Source organism: Syngnathoides biaculeatus, chromosome 11 (genome assembly GCF_019802595.1).
Source record: "Syngnathoides biaculeatus isolate LvHL_M chromosome 11, ASM1980259v1, whole genome shotgun sequence".
In the NCBI taxonomy this organism is placed as follows: domain Eukaryota; kingdom Metazoa; phylum Chordata; class Actinopteri; order Syngnathiformes; family Syngnathidae; genus Syngnathoides; species Syngnathoides biaculeatus.
This window is the reverse complement of record NC_084650.1, coordinates 13,413,629-13,426,769: the sequence shown is the minus strand read 5'-3', so window position 1 is coordinate 13,426,769 and position 13,141 is coordinate 13,413,629. Positions and strand designations below refer to the sequence as shown.

The window sequence follows — 13,141 nt, the reverse complement described above, 5'->3', positions numbered from 1 at the left end:
CCTTTCAACACAAAACACGATTCGATTTTTAAAATAGTATTTTCCAAATTTCTTATGCCACGCACCCTCAGGTGCACAAAACCCCCAAAAGAACAACCTTTCCTAAACAAAATACCCCATAGAACAACCCAACAGTACCTATCCCTAACGGCACAAACCCCACAACCCACCTTGAAAAATTGAAGCCGAGCCTCCGGGCACGATCTCGCCGCTGTGGCAGCAGGTTTCAGCGGCCTTCGCGGCGTCGTCGCCTTGCGTTCCTGCCTCCGTCGTGGTCCGCCCCCCCGCTTGGGTCGGCGAAAGCTTGCTCGCATCGTCCCCGTCGCCCCCCCCTTCCTTGCTGTCGCCCTCCCTGGGCCGCCCGGGACGCGATCTCTTGGCGAAGCGGCTCGGGAAGGAGGCCAGGCGCCGGGAGCGGCGGACCGAGAAGGACCCGCAGTCCTCCGCGGGGCTTTGCGGCGACTCGCAGGAGGAGTGTCTCCTCTCGGGTGAGGAATGGTCCTTACAGAGATCCAGTTTAGGAGCGCCGGTGCCGGGCGGACGGTTGGAAGACAGGGGTCCCGTGGCCGCTTGGGTGTACGGCGGACAATGCGGTCCGTAAGGCTTGCGCACGTCGAAGGAGCTGCTTTGTTGCAGGAGCTCACGGAGAAGCGAGTCGGTCTTCATCTCCCGTCGCCTGACGAAGGGAAGCCTCCGGGGGGCAGCCCCAGGCCTGGCACTCGCCGGGGGAGCCACCAGGACCACGCGACTGTGAGAGTTTGTAACGGGCGGGCGGGCGACGTCGGCTCGAGCCCGAGGCCTGGGCGGGTCCTTGCGGTCCAGACTCTGTTGCTTACGCATGGGCATGCAGTATGTGTGCATGTAGGTGATGAGATCCACTATCGAGCGGAGTTCTTTCTCCGAGGTGAACTGAGGCTTGGCCGGCTCGGCGGGGGCCTCGTGTTGCCTGCCCTCCACCTCGCTACCGGACGACTCTTCTTCTTCTTCTTCATCATCGTCGTCCTCCTCTGACTCGCTGTCCTCGTCGTCTTCGTCCTCCTCATCGTCCTCCGTCTCGGCCGTCGGAGCCTCGACGGCGTCCCGCAGGGCGGTGGTGAGGTGACGGTGGAGCTCGGTGCACAGGCGACCTGCGGGACGCACAGTGCGGGGCTTCCGCATCTGAGAGGTGTCCATCTGAGAGGGCGGAGGATGCCGGTCGATTATTTGCACAAACATCGGGACCTTTTCACACAGTTTATTCAGAACTTTGTCGCGTTGCGTGTTTCTTTCACCCATAGACTGTTTCTCACAAATAGATAAGTAAGAGTGGCGATTTACAAAGCCAGCACGCATTTCTAGTCCGGCTTTCATTTGATACTCGTCTGATTCTAGTCTGGTACTGGACTGGGTCTAGTCAGCTCCTTATGTGGATCACATCTGGTATTAATGTGGGTCTAATTTGGTAGCATGCTAGTCACAGTTTGATACCAGTCTGGTGTGATTGTGAGTGCGGCTGTTTGTCTCGATGTGGCCTGAGATTGGCTGGCAACCAGTTCAGGGCGTACCTCGCCTCCTGCCCGTTATAGCCGGGATAGGCTCTAGCGCTCCCCACGACCCTCGTGAGGATAAGCGGCGAAGAAAATGGATGGATGGATGTTTTACTGTGGCACTTGTCTGGCCTTCTTCTGGCACATCGTGTTCTAGACAGGTACTAGTGTGGGTCTCATGTTATTCTGGTTTTAGTATGATGTTAGTCTAGTTGTAGTCTGTTTTTAGTCTGGTTTTCATCAGATAGTAATCAGGGTCTCATTTGGTACTAGTCTAGTCCAGTCTAGATGGTAGTCTGGTTCGAGTATTGTGCTAGCGTCATTGTAAAAAGGTACTAGTCTGTCTCTTAACTGATACTCATCTAGTTCAAGTCAGGTACGAGTTAAATTCTACCATAGACTATGGCTAGTCTGGTTTTAGCTTTGTTTGACTCCGTTTGCGGTCTGGTGCGAGTGCAGTAATAGCCTGATTTTGATAGGGTACCAGTCCGGTTCAATAACGGTAACTGCTGTGGTCTATCAAACCAAATAAGTGGTCACTGCTACAGGCTGTTCTCTTTCAGACCGCCGCCCGTGGAGCGAGAGCTTTAGCTTTGTTGCTCCAAGTTGGACAAGCAGTACCACAATCATTGAGTGCAGAGGAGTCGGAGGCTCCCCCCAATGCCACATTTGTTGGAGGCCTCTTTCTGCACCGCACTCACGTCTAGAATGTGACGTCAGGGCTGTTGTTTGATGTTCCTGGTGACTGAAGAGCGCAATTGAAAAGCGGGCAAAGAAATCCGTCACATGTTCAGTTTGACTGCGTTTGGAATTCAAAAGGACACTTTCAGTTAACTCTCCGTCGTTTCACGTTGCTCGGCACGGGAAAAAACACAATGAACTGCAAAGCAATGTTGCCAAAATTCTGCCCATACAAATGATTTTATAGAATTTCTATATGCCCTGAGATTGGCTGGCAACCAGTTCAGAGTGTACTCCCCACCCACCCTCCTGCCCAAAGATAGCTGGGATAAGATCCAGCGCTCCAGCGACCCTTGTGAGGATAGTAGGTGTCACAGAAAATGGACGGAGGGCTAGTCTGATAACAACAACAACAAAGAGGAAGTATCACTTCAAAAGAAAAAAAAAAAAAGCAAATATCTCTGAACATAATTTGTATCACTGACTCAACGAGTAAATGTGGTAGTCCTTAGATGTCTTTTTAGTTCCTGTAACCCAAATGAGGATAAGCGGAACGGTACATGAAAGAATGAATGAAGGTCTCTATAAATAAAAGAATTGTAAACAAGTGCAATTTATGTTATACGTTAATTGGCATCAACAAAACCATTTTGTTATATTTTGGTATTAGTCTGATCCCTTATGCTTGAGTCTGGTCTTCGTGTGGTTGTAGTCAGGTAATACTCAGGTACTGGCCTCATTTTAGTGTTGTTTTAATCTTGGACTTGTCTGGTATTACTACAGTGTCTTACACTGATTTAGTCTGAGTTGTGAGGTGCTAGTCTTTAACTGGTTCTAATCAGATATCAGTCTGGGACTATTCTGGGTCTAGTCTAGTATTGGTCTGGTTTTAGTCTGGCCAACTATGGTATTACTCTGCCTCAAATCTGGTTTTAGTTTACTCTTGTCTAGTTTTGCAGTACTAATACTACCTTGGTGCTAGTCTGGTTTGAATCAGATGCCAATCGAGTACTCTTAAAGTACTTGTCCGGGTCTACTCTGCTTCTCTGGAACTAGCTTCGTTCTAATATGGTACTATGCTGATACTACTCTGGTCCTACTCTGGAAGAAATTTGGTTCTATCCTGGATCTTGTCAGGCTATATTTTATTTCAAATCTATTTTCCTCACCTTCACCGGGGGTCGGACTGTCCGCTGGTGCAATCCTCTGTTGCTGTGGCGATGCCCGTGGACGCCATCTTTACCCGCAGGCACATTGGGCGGAGTGAGCAGCAGGATCTTCAACTGGTAACACAAGACAAAGGCGCTATCAGACTATTTGATCGGTTGGACATAACACCGTAGAGCAACTATGTGTCTACTAGAACTAGGTCTTCACGTGATCGTCGTCATCCTCATCATATTCATCGGCGGGGGGATGTCTGGCTTCATGACAGACATATCAAATGATACCGGATTAGGGTGAAAATCCCAGAATTAAATCTGAAGCTCTGTTTGCTCCCTGGGGGTTGGTGCCTGCTACAGTTTGGTACTTGTCTGGTAAAACCCTGGTATGAGTTTGGCACAAGTCTAGTACTAGTCTAGTTCTAGTCTTGTACTAGGCTGGTTCGAGCAGAGTACTAATCCAATTCAATTTTTTCGTATTACTCTCATACTGGTCTTGCTTTAAGTTGATGCTAATTTAGTTCCAACCTCGTGCTAACATAAATCTATCTTGGTTCAAATATGGTATTCGTCTGTCCGGTTTGGCTATTTTTTTCCAATACTAGTCTGGTACTAATCTTGTGATGGAGTGGTTCAAACTTGAATTGAGTCTGTTAATAGTCTGGTTCTCCTCTACTACTACGCTGTCCAAAGTCTGATCCTAGCTAGTCACGTAAAAGTCCGGTATCAGTCTGTTGATAGTCTGGTATTATTCTGGACCAGTCTCGTTGACTCAACTATATTTGCAGTCAGGTTTTAGTCTGGTAGTTGTCTGGCACTTGATTGTTACTATTTTCGCACCAGTATGATTATAGGATGGTTTTAGTCCCGTGGTGGTCTTGTTATGGTTATAGTCTTTTATTGGTTTAGTTGTAGTCTGGTCGGAGCTGGTTCTCATCTGGGATAAATCTGGTTCTATTGTTGTTGCATTCAGGTCTAAGACTGGTTTCAGTCTGGTGTTTCTTGGGTAAAAATCTTGGTCTGATCTTAATTCACTGTCCTGTCTGCCTACGAGTGTCCTTGCCTCAATTAGTACAACATGAGCAACCAACAGAGTTTGGCTAGACCACAGAAGAAGAGCTTTGTGGGTCAAGGCAGCGACCTGGCCACCTTTCAACACTTTGTGGGCCAGCCAACTTGCCTGAGAGGGTTACTTTGAGAAGGAGGAGGAAGAGGAAGCTTCAATTGAGAATACTAGAGGAGCCTGAAGGTCCGTACAAGTGTGGGGCACGTGCAACCCCTCCCGCAAGCATCCGGTAGCGTACGGAAGTGACCTGGGCCTCTCAAACACAGTCTGCTCCACTCTGGATGACTTCCGAGGACGCATCAATGAAGGCCTTGTCCCCCGAGCCTTTACAATCAAGCCCGTGTGAACTAGTAACTGGCCCACCGTTGCTAAATGCTCATTGGTTCTACAGAGACGACCAGCGGCTAAGTGTGGCTAACGGTTTAGCATACATACACAAACACTCGTGATGTTGTGGCTAACTACAAATAAGTATGGCTAGGAGATTTTTGTAATGTTTAGCCGCGTTGGCGAAGATGGTTCTTGACCCAGTGCAAAAACTGGTCGACTTACCCACCTTGCTAGATACCTAGTTACTTACCGACCTCCATACCGCCCTCTTTACCTTCATTCATACATTCCTACCGAGCAACCTTCCTGCCAGCAATGAACAACTCGTAAATTGGGTAAAGACGGCTAAGTTCAATCAATCAAATCCACCAATAAAACTGGCTCATAAACATCAATTGCGTTCGACTGATGTCATACTTCATTTATCACCACATTTCACGCTTACGATTTGTATTGGAAATAACTTAATATTCATTCGAGCTCATTGAGATTGGACTGATTGGCACGTGGGTGGCAACTGTAGTTCACATTCATGGCAGCAGAGGGAACCAGCGCCCTCGAGGCTGCAGGACTACTGACTTTGTGATCTTGCCGCATAATCATCTTGAAACCGATTTTATTTTCAAATACATTCTCCCCCTCCAACTTGTTTCTGTTCTTGAAGTTGGCTCAATGAAGGACTTTTTTTTGTGTGTGGTAGCTTTCCAACATTGTGACTTTGGCTTTTAATCATTTTCTCTCTTGCTTCCTGTTTTTCCCCTCTCACATAAGTGATTAACCGGCTCGCTTACGCTTGTCTTTTGGACCGCTGACTCGTGAATGTCACCCAAGGGCAAGGACAGGGGTGCACTTGTTTTTGGTCAAAACACAAAGAAAACATCAGCGTGAGACTCGTTGTTTTAGGAGTAAATAATGGAACCTTAGCACCCCTATCCTCAACACTTAAACCTCCCCCACACACAAAAAAAATAGTTAGCATATTACCTGCTCTGGTATAAGACATCAGAATGCAAAGTACCGTAATTTCCGACCTGTAAACCGCAAAGTTTTTCCACACGCTTTCAACCCTGCGGTTCATGCGGTGATGCGGCTAATTTGTGCATTTTTTTTCTTGCGACCGCAAGGGGGCACTCCAGTGGAAAATGTAAGAGTGAGGCCGGTGGAATATATGTGCCGAGGAAGTGACTTTTACCGGTATGTTTTAACTTTTTTTTTTTTTTTCCAAACCGGCCATGTTAGTGCTGCGCTAGCTTTAGTGCTTTGCTAGCGTGTTGCTGCTGTGTTACTCCCATGTCTCGGTGTTTTTTACCAGTATGTTTTTTTTTTTTAACCAGCCCTGTAGCCCCACGCTAGCGTTAGCACCGCGCTAGCGGTTGCTGCTGTGTTACTGCCGCGTCTCTTTTAACTGGCCCTGTTAGTGGTGTGCTACCATGTTGCTAGCGCAGCTTTTTTTTTTTTTTTTTTTTTTAAAACCAGCCCTGTTCGTGCTACCGTGTTGTTGCTATGTTAACCTAAGCTAAGGTATTAAAACTTAGAAAACGCTTTCTGTGGCGCTAGCTTTAGCACTAGCTTTAGCACGGTGCTAGCGTTAAACTCTTTCTGTGTACAGTCTTCGTAAATATCTTGTGTTTCAATGTGGGCACTTGCGGTTTTTACACAGGTGCAGCTTACGTATGTACCGAATGGTGTTTCCTTTACAAATGTACTGGGTGAAGCTTATAATCAGGTGCGCTCTGTAGGCCAGGAACTACTGTAACTCCTTGATAAGAGTTGGCTACTTCCCAATGCTACGTAACAGAAATAAATTAAAAGAAGGCCTGAAAAAGCATACGGCATTGTCGATTTTGCATCGTAAAGCAACCTTTGAAAACCGTTTTGGCCCCTTCAACACCCAAATAGAGTTTTCACACGCACCACTACCCCTTCAGCTATTCAGAAAATCCCACTTAGTCTGAAAATCTTTCAAAATCAGCACGACTTTGTCCAAATTCAGGAGTTTGATAAAAACGCCTCCTTGCAAACGGCGAAGCCGGGTGAAAATTTACGGTCTAGCCATCTGGAACAAAAGCATCTTTGTAGTCCAGCTCCAGCACACACTACACACACAAAAAGGTCCTTCAAGCTTTAGTAACTGATGAGTTCAACTCCATCTTCAAGAATGTGTGAACATTGAATCTGGAGTCTATCAAGGTGCAGGATATTTAGCATACACAGGGTTGCTCAGGTGCAGGACCAGACAAACAAAGTTAGATTCCCGTAAGTCTTTGGACTTTGGAGAATAACAGAAGGGCCGGGGGTGGGGGGGTGGGGGGGATCAGGAGAGTAGGGGGCGGTCCGCTGAAGCATCCTACAATAACGTGAAAAGTGAATAAGGGGGTGCACGCCGGTGGAAAACAAACTAGTACCCGGGTGCTGCGACACCACGCACACTGATGTGGATTTATCCGGGGTAAGAGAAAGAACTGTTCCATATTAATTGGAATTGACGTTTACACATGAAATAAAAGTCACACAAAGCTAAGAAAGACACACGACGAGGACAGTGAGTAACTATTAGTACAGGAAGTAAAGAATGTACTGTACCGAGAAAGGAAGTTAGGAGAGTAGTACATTCGGTCACATATAAGCCGCTTCTCCTAATTTACAAAGCTCAACGCAGCCTCGCCTCACAATACCTGTCAGATTTAATCAGTCACTTCTAGGGAACCTGCGTTCGACTGAGTCTAAGTCTCTTCGCTCCAGCAGATAAAACTTCGGGGACGGAGCCTTCGACTGGATATCACCGACTGGTCGTACACTCTTCCTGAAGCCATTGGGCGGTCGCCGATATAAGACATTTTCAAATCCGCGCCGAGACAACACGGACTTTGGCACCAAGTTTGGTTCTTCCATTGTGTCTTTGGTTGAGATTGTCTTTCTGGAAAGTGTCCTTTGGTTTCACGAAAGACACTATATCAAATAATTGCATTATTATTTACGTGAGAGAGAGAGTAGTACAGGAACTTGTTGAGGACGGAGCAGGAAGTGCAGAATCAAGACTAGAACTAGAGAATTTAGTACAGGAATTTAAGGGTTTACGGCCATGCTACCCTGAGAACGCCCGATTTCGTCAGATCTCGGAAGCTAAGCGGGTTTGGCCCTGTTTAGTACTTGGATGGGAGACCGCCCGGTAATGGCGGGAACTGTAAGCTCGGAAGCGCATCCGGCGTAAAACTGTACCAAACAAATATATGCGTTCATCTGAGATGAACGGGACAAGCCGAAAGGAAAAGCAGAAGTACAGGAAGTTAAGAGAGTTGTACAGATAGTTGTCAGACATGACACTAAAGAGTAGAACAGTCACTACAGGAAGTTGAGAGAATGACCCAGGAAGCGCAAGTGGTCTTACCAGAGAGGGGTCCTCCGGGTCCTGTGAGCGTTTGAAGTGGTTTGTGCCGGCAGAAAGGTGACGGAGATGGTCCTGGTCTTCCGTGTCCTGCTCGGGCTCTTCCTCCTCCAGGGCGGGGAAGACGGACAGGCCGCCCACCTCGGCGTCCACCATCCCGTCCAGGCTGTCGGTCAGAGCGGCCAGCAGTGCCGCGTTCTCCTCTTCGATCTGGAACCCACCAGAAAACACTCTTCAATTTCCTGTTAACACTGTAACGCAAGCGCATCAACAATCAATGACATCGGATGGAAATCTGGCACATGCCGTACGTCCATCGTGACTGAATGCACAAATGAAACCTACGCTGTCAAACGCACATTAGTCGGCCATTTTGGTCTGTGGGCGCCGGCTGAGAAGCCCCGAGGACAAAATGTCTGCCGGCTCACCTCAAAGAGCTCATCGGGTGTGCTGTATCGGATGGAGGCGGGCGAGGCGCCGGCCGCCTGGTCGCTGCACCACTGCAGTTCGCCGAGACAGTTGACGCTGTCGAAGTCGCTGGTGTCCAGCTGCGAGAGGTCGATGTCGGCAAAATCGCTGTCCAGTCGATCTGAGCACACCTCCTCCTCCCCATACTAAAAAAAAAAAAAACCGCAAAGGGTCAGGTCAGGGTATTCTACGATGAACATTTTCTCACGAGGATGCGGAATCACGATATCAGATAGCGGTATGGCGTTAGCGCCAGCAGCTGGTTACCAAACAGGTGTCTGAAAAGTCACAGGGCAACTGCAAAGGCCCCCCACATACCTTTCACACAGAGAACAGTGATGTGAAAAATAAACGTAAAAAAGGGACAGGTCCAGTTTGGTACCATTCGCACATACCCGCTACCTGGAAAAATTACCTTAATCGTCCACTCCAACCCCAAGGGTCTCTACACCCCCATTTCATGCAAGTACCTTTCACAACAGCGCAATAACATAGTAGAAAGAGCTGGAAAAACCTACGGGATAAAAAAAAAAAAAAAAAAAACAGGTTCAAAGCCAAGAAATTTACGGGGGTGATTACGACTTCAAACCCGCCAATCCTGGTCTGTAACATTCACACACACACACGAAAAAAATGTGAAAAATTTCACTTTGACGGCAGCCAGCGTGAAAGGTGCTATAATGTTCTCTCTTGGTGAAGGTGATAAAATACAACCCACTGACCACCAGACCCCCCAAAAATTTGAAGACCCTTTGCCTTTCACAGACCCGTGACGTGATTTAGACATCGAGACCGGAATTAGCGATATCTTGCTGGTGTGGCTGGAGTGATTTTCCAGACGGGAAGCTAACAACCCTCGCGGTCGCTAGTCAGAAACAGCTATGACACACACGCACATGCGGCGCCGCGTTACAAAAAAAGGAAGCAGAGTCTGTGGCACGGTGGGAGGAAGTGAGCGTGCACCACTGGAGACATTGAATAACACCATGAGAATGGAAGTCGTGACGCGACAACAGTTTGAATTACAATTGTGGCGTCTCTATGTGAAACACTGTCGGCATTGTTGTGTTTCCGTAGACAACAACAAGATGAGTGTGCTATTGTACGCCAGTTGAGAACATGTCTGGAAGAACAATAAAGATTGTGACTGAACCTGTTCCTTTAAAAAGACACCAAACACGCAACACAAACCGCAGTTATAAGATCCGGGGAACAACAACGGCAAATGATCTCAACGTTGTTTCAGTTACTGTTGTCGCTAACAGACAAAACCAACTACAATGGCGTCGACTGAGGTAAAGTAGCATGGCCGCTAAAGCTGGTGATGCAGAAACCTTACTTATGGAGCTAAGTGTGCTACAATGTGGCTAACTACAATGTTTACAAACTTTGGTTAATGACTTTGATAACCTCACTGATGATTAATGACATTTTTTTGCTCAAGTGATGTGCTAACTGATATGGCTAACTAAATGACTTCTGTTGATGAAAAACAAATATACTAAGTTGAATAGCAGAGCTAAATTTCATAATATTATTCTAACTACAGTGGCATAGCCAAAGCTACAAATATTTCTGTCGCTAACCTAATTGATGAAGCTAACAACAATGATGTAGCTAAACTTTCCTATTATTTTCCTGTTATTTTTACTGAAATGGTAATTGTACAAATGGAGCAAAGTATGCTAATATGTGGCTAACTACAGTACAACGGCTAATGGTTAAACATTGCTGATATCACTAACCTTACTGATGAAGCTAACAGCAATGATGTAGCTAAACTTTCCTATTATTTTCCCATTATTTTTACTGAAAGGGTAATCGTACAAATGGAGCAAAGTAGGCTAATATGTGGCGAACTACAGTAGGATGGCTAATGGTTCAACATTGCTAACATTACTAACCTTACTGATGATGCTAACATCAATGTAGCTAAACTTTTCTAGTGGTGTTACTTTAACTAATGCGGTAATTGTGCGGATGGAGCAAAGTATGCTAATATGCGGCTAACTACAGTAGGATGGCTAACGCTTAAACATTGCTAACATCACTATGCTAACTAATGAAGCTAACAACAGCGACGTAGCTAACCTTCACCAGCGTCGCAAATTAGCTAGCATGCTAATTGTACCAATTTACGCTATGTGTTCTATGATGAAGAAAAATAACAATGGGAAGTTTTGAATTATACTAGCGTGACTAATTTGGCTAACGTTTTTAATCTGCCTGGATATATGACCTACGTTGTGGACCGAGTAGCGATTTTATATCAATATAGCAAGTTTGTAAAATATTATAACTGTACTTAGCTGCCATAACATCGCTCACCTTGACAAATACTGCTAAGATCACTGCTATGGCTACCATAACAGACACTCGACAAAATAAGTCACCCGTTTTCGGGTCAAGTGGGAAAATCAATTTTAAATTCAAACCCCGAAGCCATGAAATCCGGTAGACGTGTAACTCACATGCAAAACTCACCAAAAAAAAAAAAAAAAAAAAAGGCCTCGAGAAGTTAAGAAGTCGGCCTTTTTGGGTTTAAAATGACTCAAATGTACCTGTGCTGCACCGTAACCGTGCGCATTAGGAAGGTAAAGGGACGAACGGGGGGGTCGTGACTCGCTAGTAAAGAGGAAAGGGGGGGGGGGGCACTTTCCATCGGGCACTCCCGCTGCTTCCTCTCCAGCTGCTCGTGCAGGTGTATGCTTGCGCATTTTCACTCTCTTAGCATGCGCGTCACACCACAGCTCGCTCACGTGCGCCCTCAGCTCTCGCTGGCCAGCCACACCCTCCTCCTCCTCCTCTTCCTCCTTCTTTATCCTCACAAAGTGCGCATCCGAGCCCGAAAGTGGAGCGCGGACCTCCGCAATCTTATTCAAACCAGCACACAAATCCGATTGGTCCACCAGTGGTCCTTCCTCCACGCCATCCACACGCATTCTTTCGGGAATTATTCAGGAGGTTGTTGTTTTTTTTTTTTGCTGCACATCAGTGATTATAAAGTACCATTTATTGTCAAAATGGATGGATTCTAAATTGTGATTGCGAGTGCCGCTGTCTGTCTATGTGTGTCCTGCGATTGGCTGGCAACCTGTTCAGGGTGTAACCCCGCCTCCTGCCCGTTGATAGCTGGGATAGGCTCCAGCACTCCCCGCGACCCTTGTGAGGATAAGCGGCAAAGAAAATGGATGGATGGATTCTAAATTGCCCCTAGGTGTGATCGTGAGTGCCGCTGTTGTCTGTCTCCGTGTACCCTGTGATTGACTGGCAACCTGTTCAGGGTGTAACCCCGCCTCCTGCCCGTTGACAGCTGGGATAGGCTCCAGCAGTCCCACGACCCTCATGAGGATAAGCGGCAAAGAAAATAGATGGATGGATTCTAAATTGCCCCTAGGTGTGATCGTGAGTGCCGCTTTTGTCTGTCTCCATGTGCCCTGCGATTGGCTGGCAACCAGTTCAGGGTGTACCCAGCCTCCTGCCAGCTGGGATAGGTTCCAGCACTCCGTGGGACCCTTGTGAGGATAAGCGACATGGAAAATGGATGGACGCATTCGTATGAGTTGATCTCAAAGGTGGTGCGTCTATCACTGGAGTGGGCAGCTAATGAGCTGGTGCACCTGCGTCAAAAAAACAATCACATGACTTTTGTTTACGTCGCCATATTGCAGGTCAAGCTAAGCATTGCTCAATGCTAAGTCGGTTGGAGACGACACGGAAATACGTCTTGTAGCACGACGTCCAGAGTCTTGTCCGATACTGTTAGACCTTTCGAAGGTGAAAATAAACGAAGATTTGTGTAAAAATTAGAAAAACTCGGCATAGAGGACCCGTATTTAACGCCCAAGTCGATGTTTTCGCTGATAAGAAATTGGACTGTTAACCCACTTGCACTTGTCTTGGACAACTGGATCTACACTTGGATCTGGCGAGTAAGTCGTCGAGATTCACACGGAAGTTTGAAAGCGTATAAAAATCTGGACACATAGGAATACTTTGTTGCTGGATCGGTTCTCAATCAGGAATAAATCCCACATAGTGCCGGGGTTGACGGCTCGTGAACGCGGAAGCGCGTTCGGCCACACGTTAACCTTTGCCGGATCTTTTTAGCTAGTATTCGATACAAATACCAATATTTAAATAAATGACTCCAAACTCGTATTCATTAACTATGACTGGAAAACAAGTTTCTAGTTTCTTCTGTATTCGGGAGTCGACGTTCAAGCCGCGCATCAGTCCCCACGATCCGCAAGCAGCCGCCATTCGGGTACGTCTCTTTTCCCGGGAAGAGCGCTCCCGCCCGCCATCCCGCCGCAGGGGAGGTCAGTCAAAGTTCACGCCGTGATTATTCCGGAAGCGCGTCGAGGAGCACCTCGCGGTGCCCGCCCACAGCGAGCGTTTGGAGAGGCGCAAACATAAATGGCGGCTTATTGTTCCCGGGCCTTAACGTCTTCCTCCAAAAATAATGGCGGCCGTTGAATGAAGAAATTTGTCAGTGTGTCGTTAAGCGCCTGATATGAGA

The 13,141-nt window shown here is 47.1% G+C and overlaps 1 protein-coding gene and 1 pseudogene across 3 annotated transcripts in view; one reads left to right on the top strand and one right to left on the bottom strand.

The window, feature by feature from the left end:
* ppargc1b (peroxisome proliferator-activated receptor gamma, coactivator 1 beta) overlaps positions 1 to 13,141 on the bottom strand; it is a 65,104-nt gene that overhangs the window by 6,278 nt on the left and 45,685 nt on the right. Inside the window, exons 1-5 of one of the 3 annotated variants that reach the window (XM_061834955.1) lie at positions 11,181 to 11,478; positions 8,580 to 8,765; positions 8,155 to 8,361; positions 3,377 to 3,490; positions 171 to 1,173 (exon numbers count right to left, since the gene is read on the bottom strand). In XM_061834955.1, coding sequence (XP_061690939.1) covers positions 171 to 1,173; positions 3,377 to 3,490; positions 8,155 to 8,361; positions 8,580 to 8,765; positions 11,181 to 11,336 — 1,666 coding nt within the window. In that variant the 5' untranslated portion in view covers positions 11,337 to 11,478. Of the gene's footprint in view, positions 1 to 170; positions 1,174 to 3,376; positions 3,491 to 8,154; positions 8,362 to 8,579; positions 8,766 to 10,947; positions 11,029 to 11,180; positions 11,479 to 13,141 lie in introns of those variants that run through there. The other 2 variants (XM_061834957.1, XM_061834956.1) reach the window with 2 other exon arrangements.
* LOC133509275 (5S ribosomal RNA) lies at positions 7,839 to 7,957 on the top strand (annotated as a pseudogene).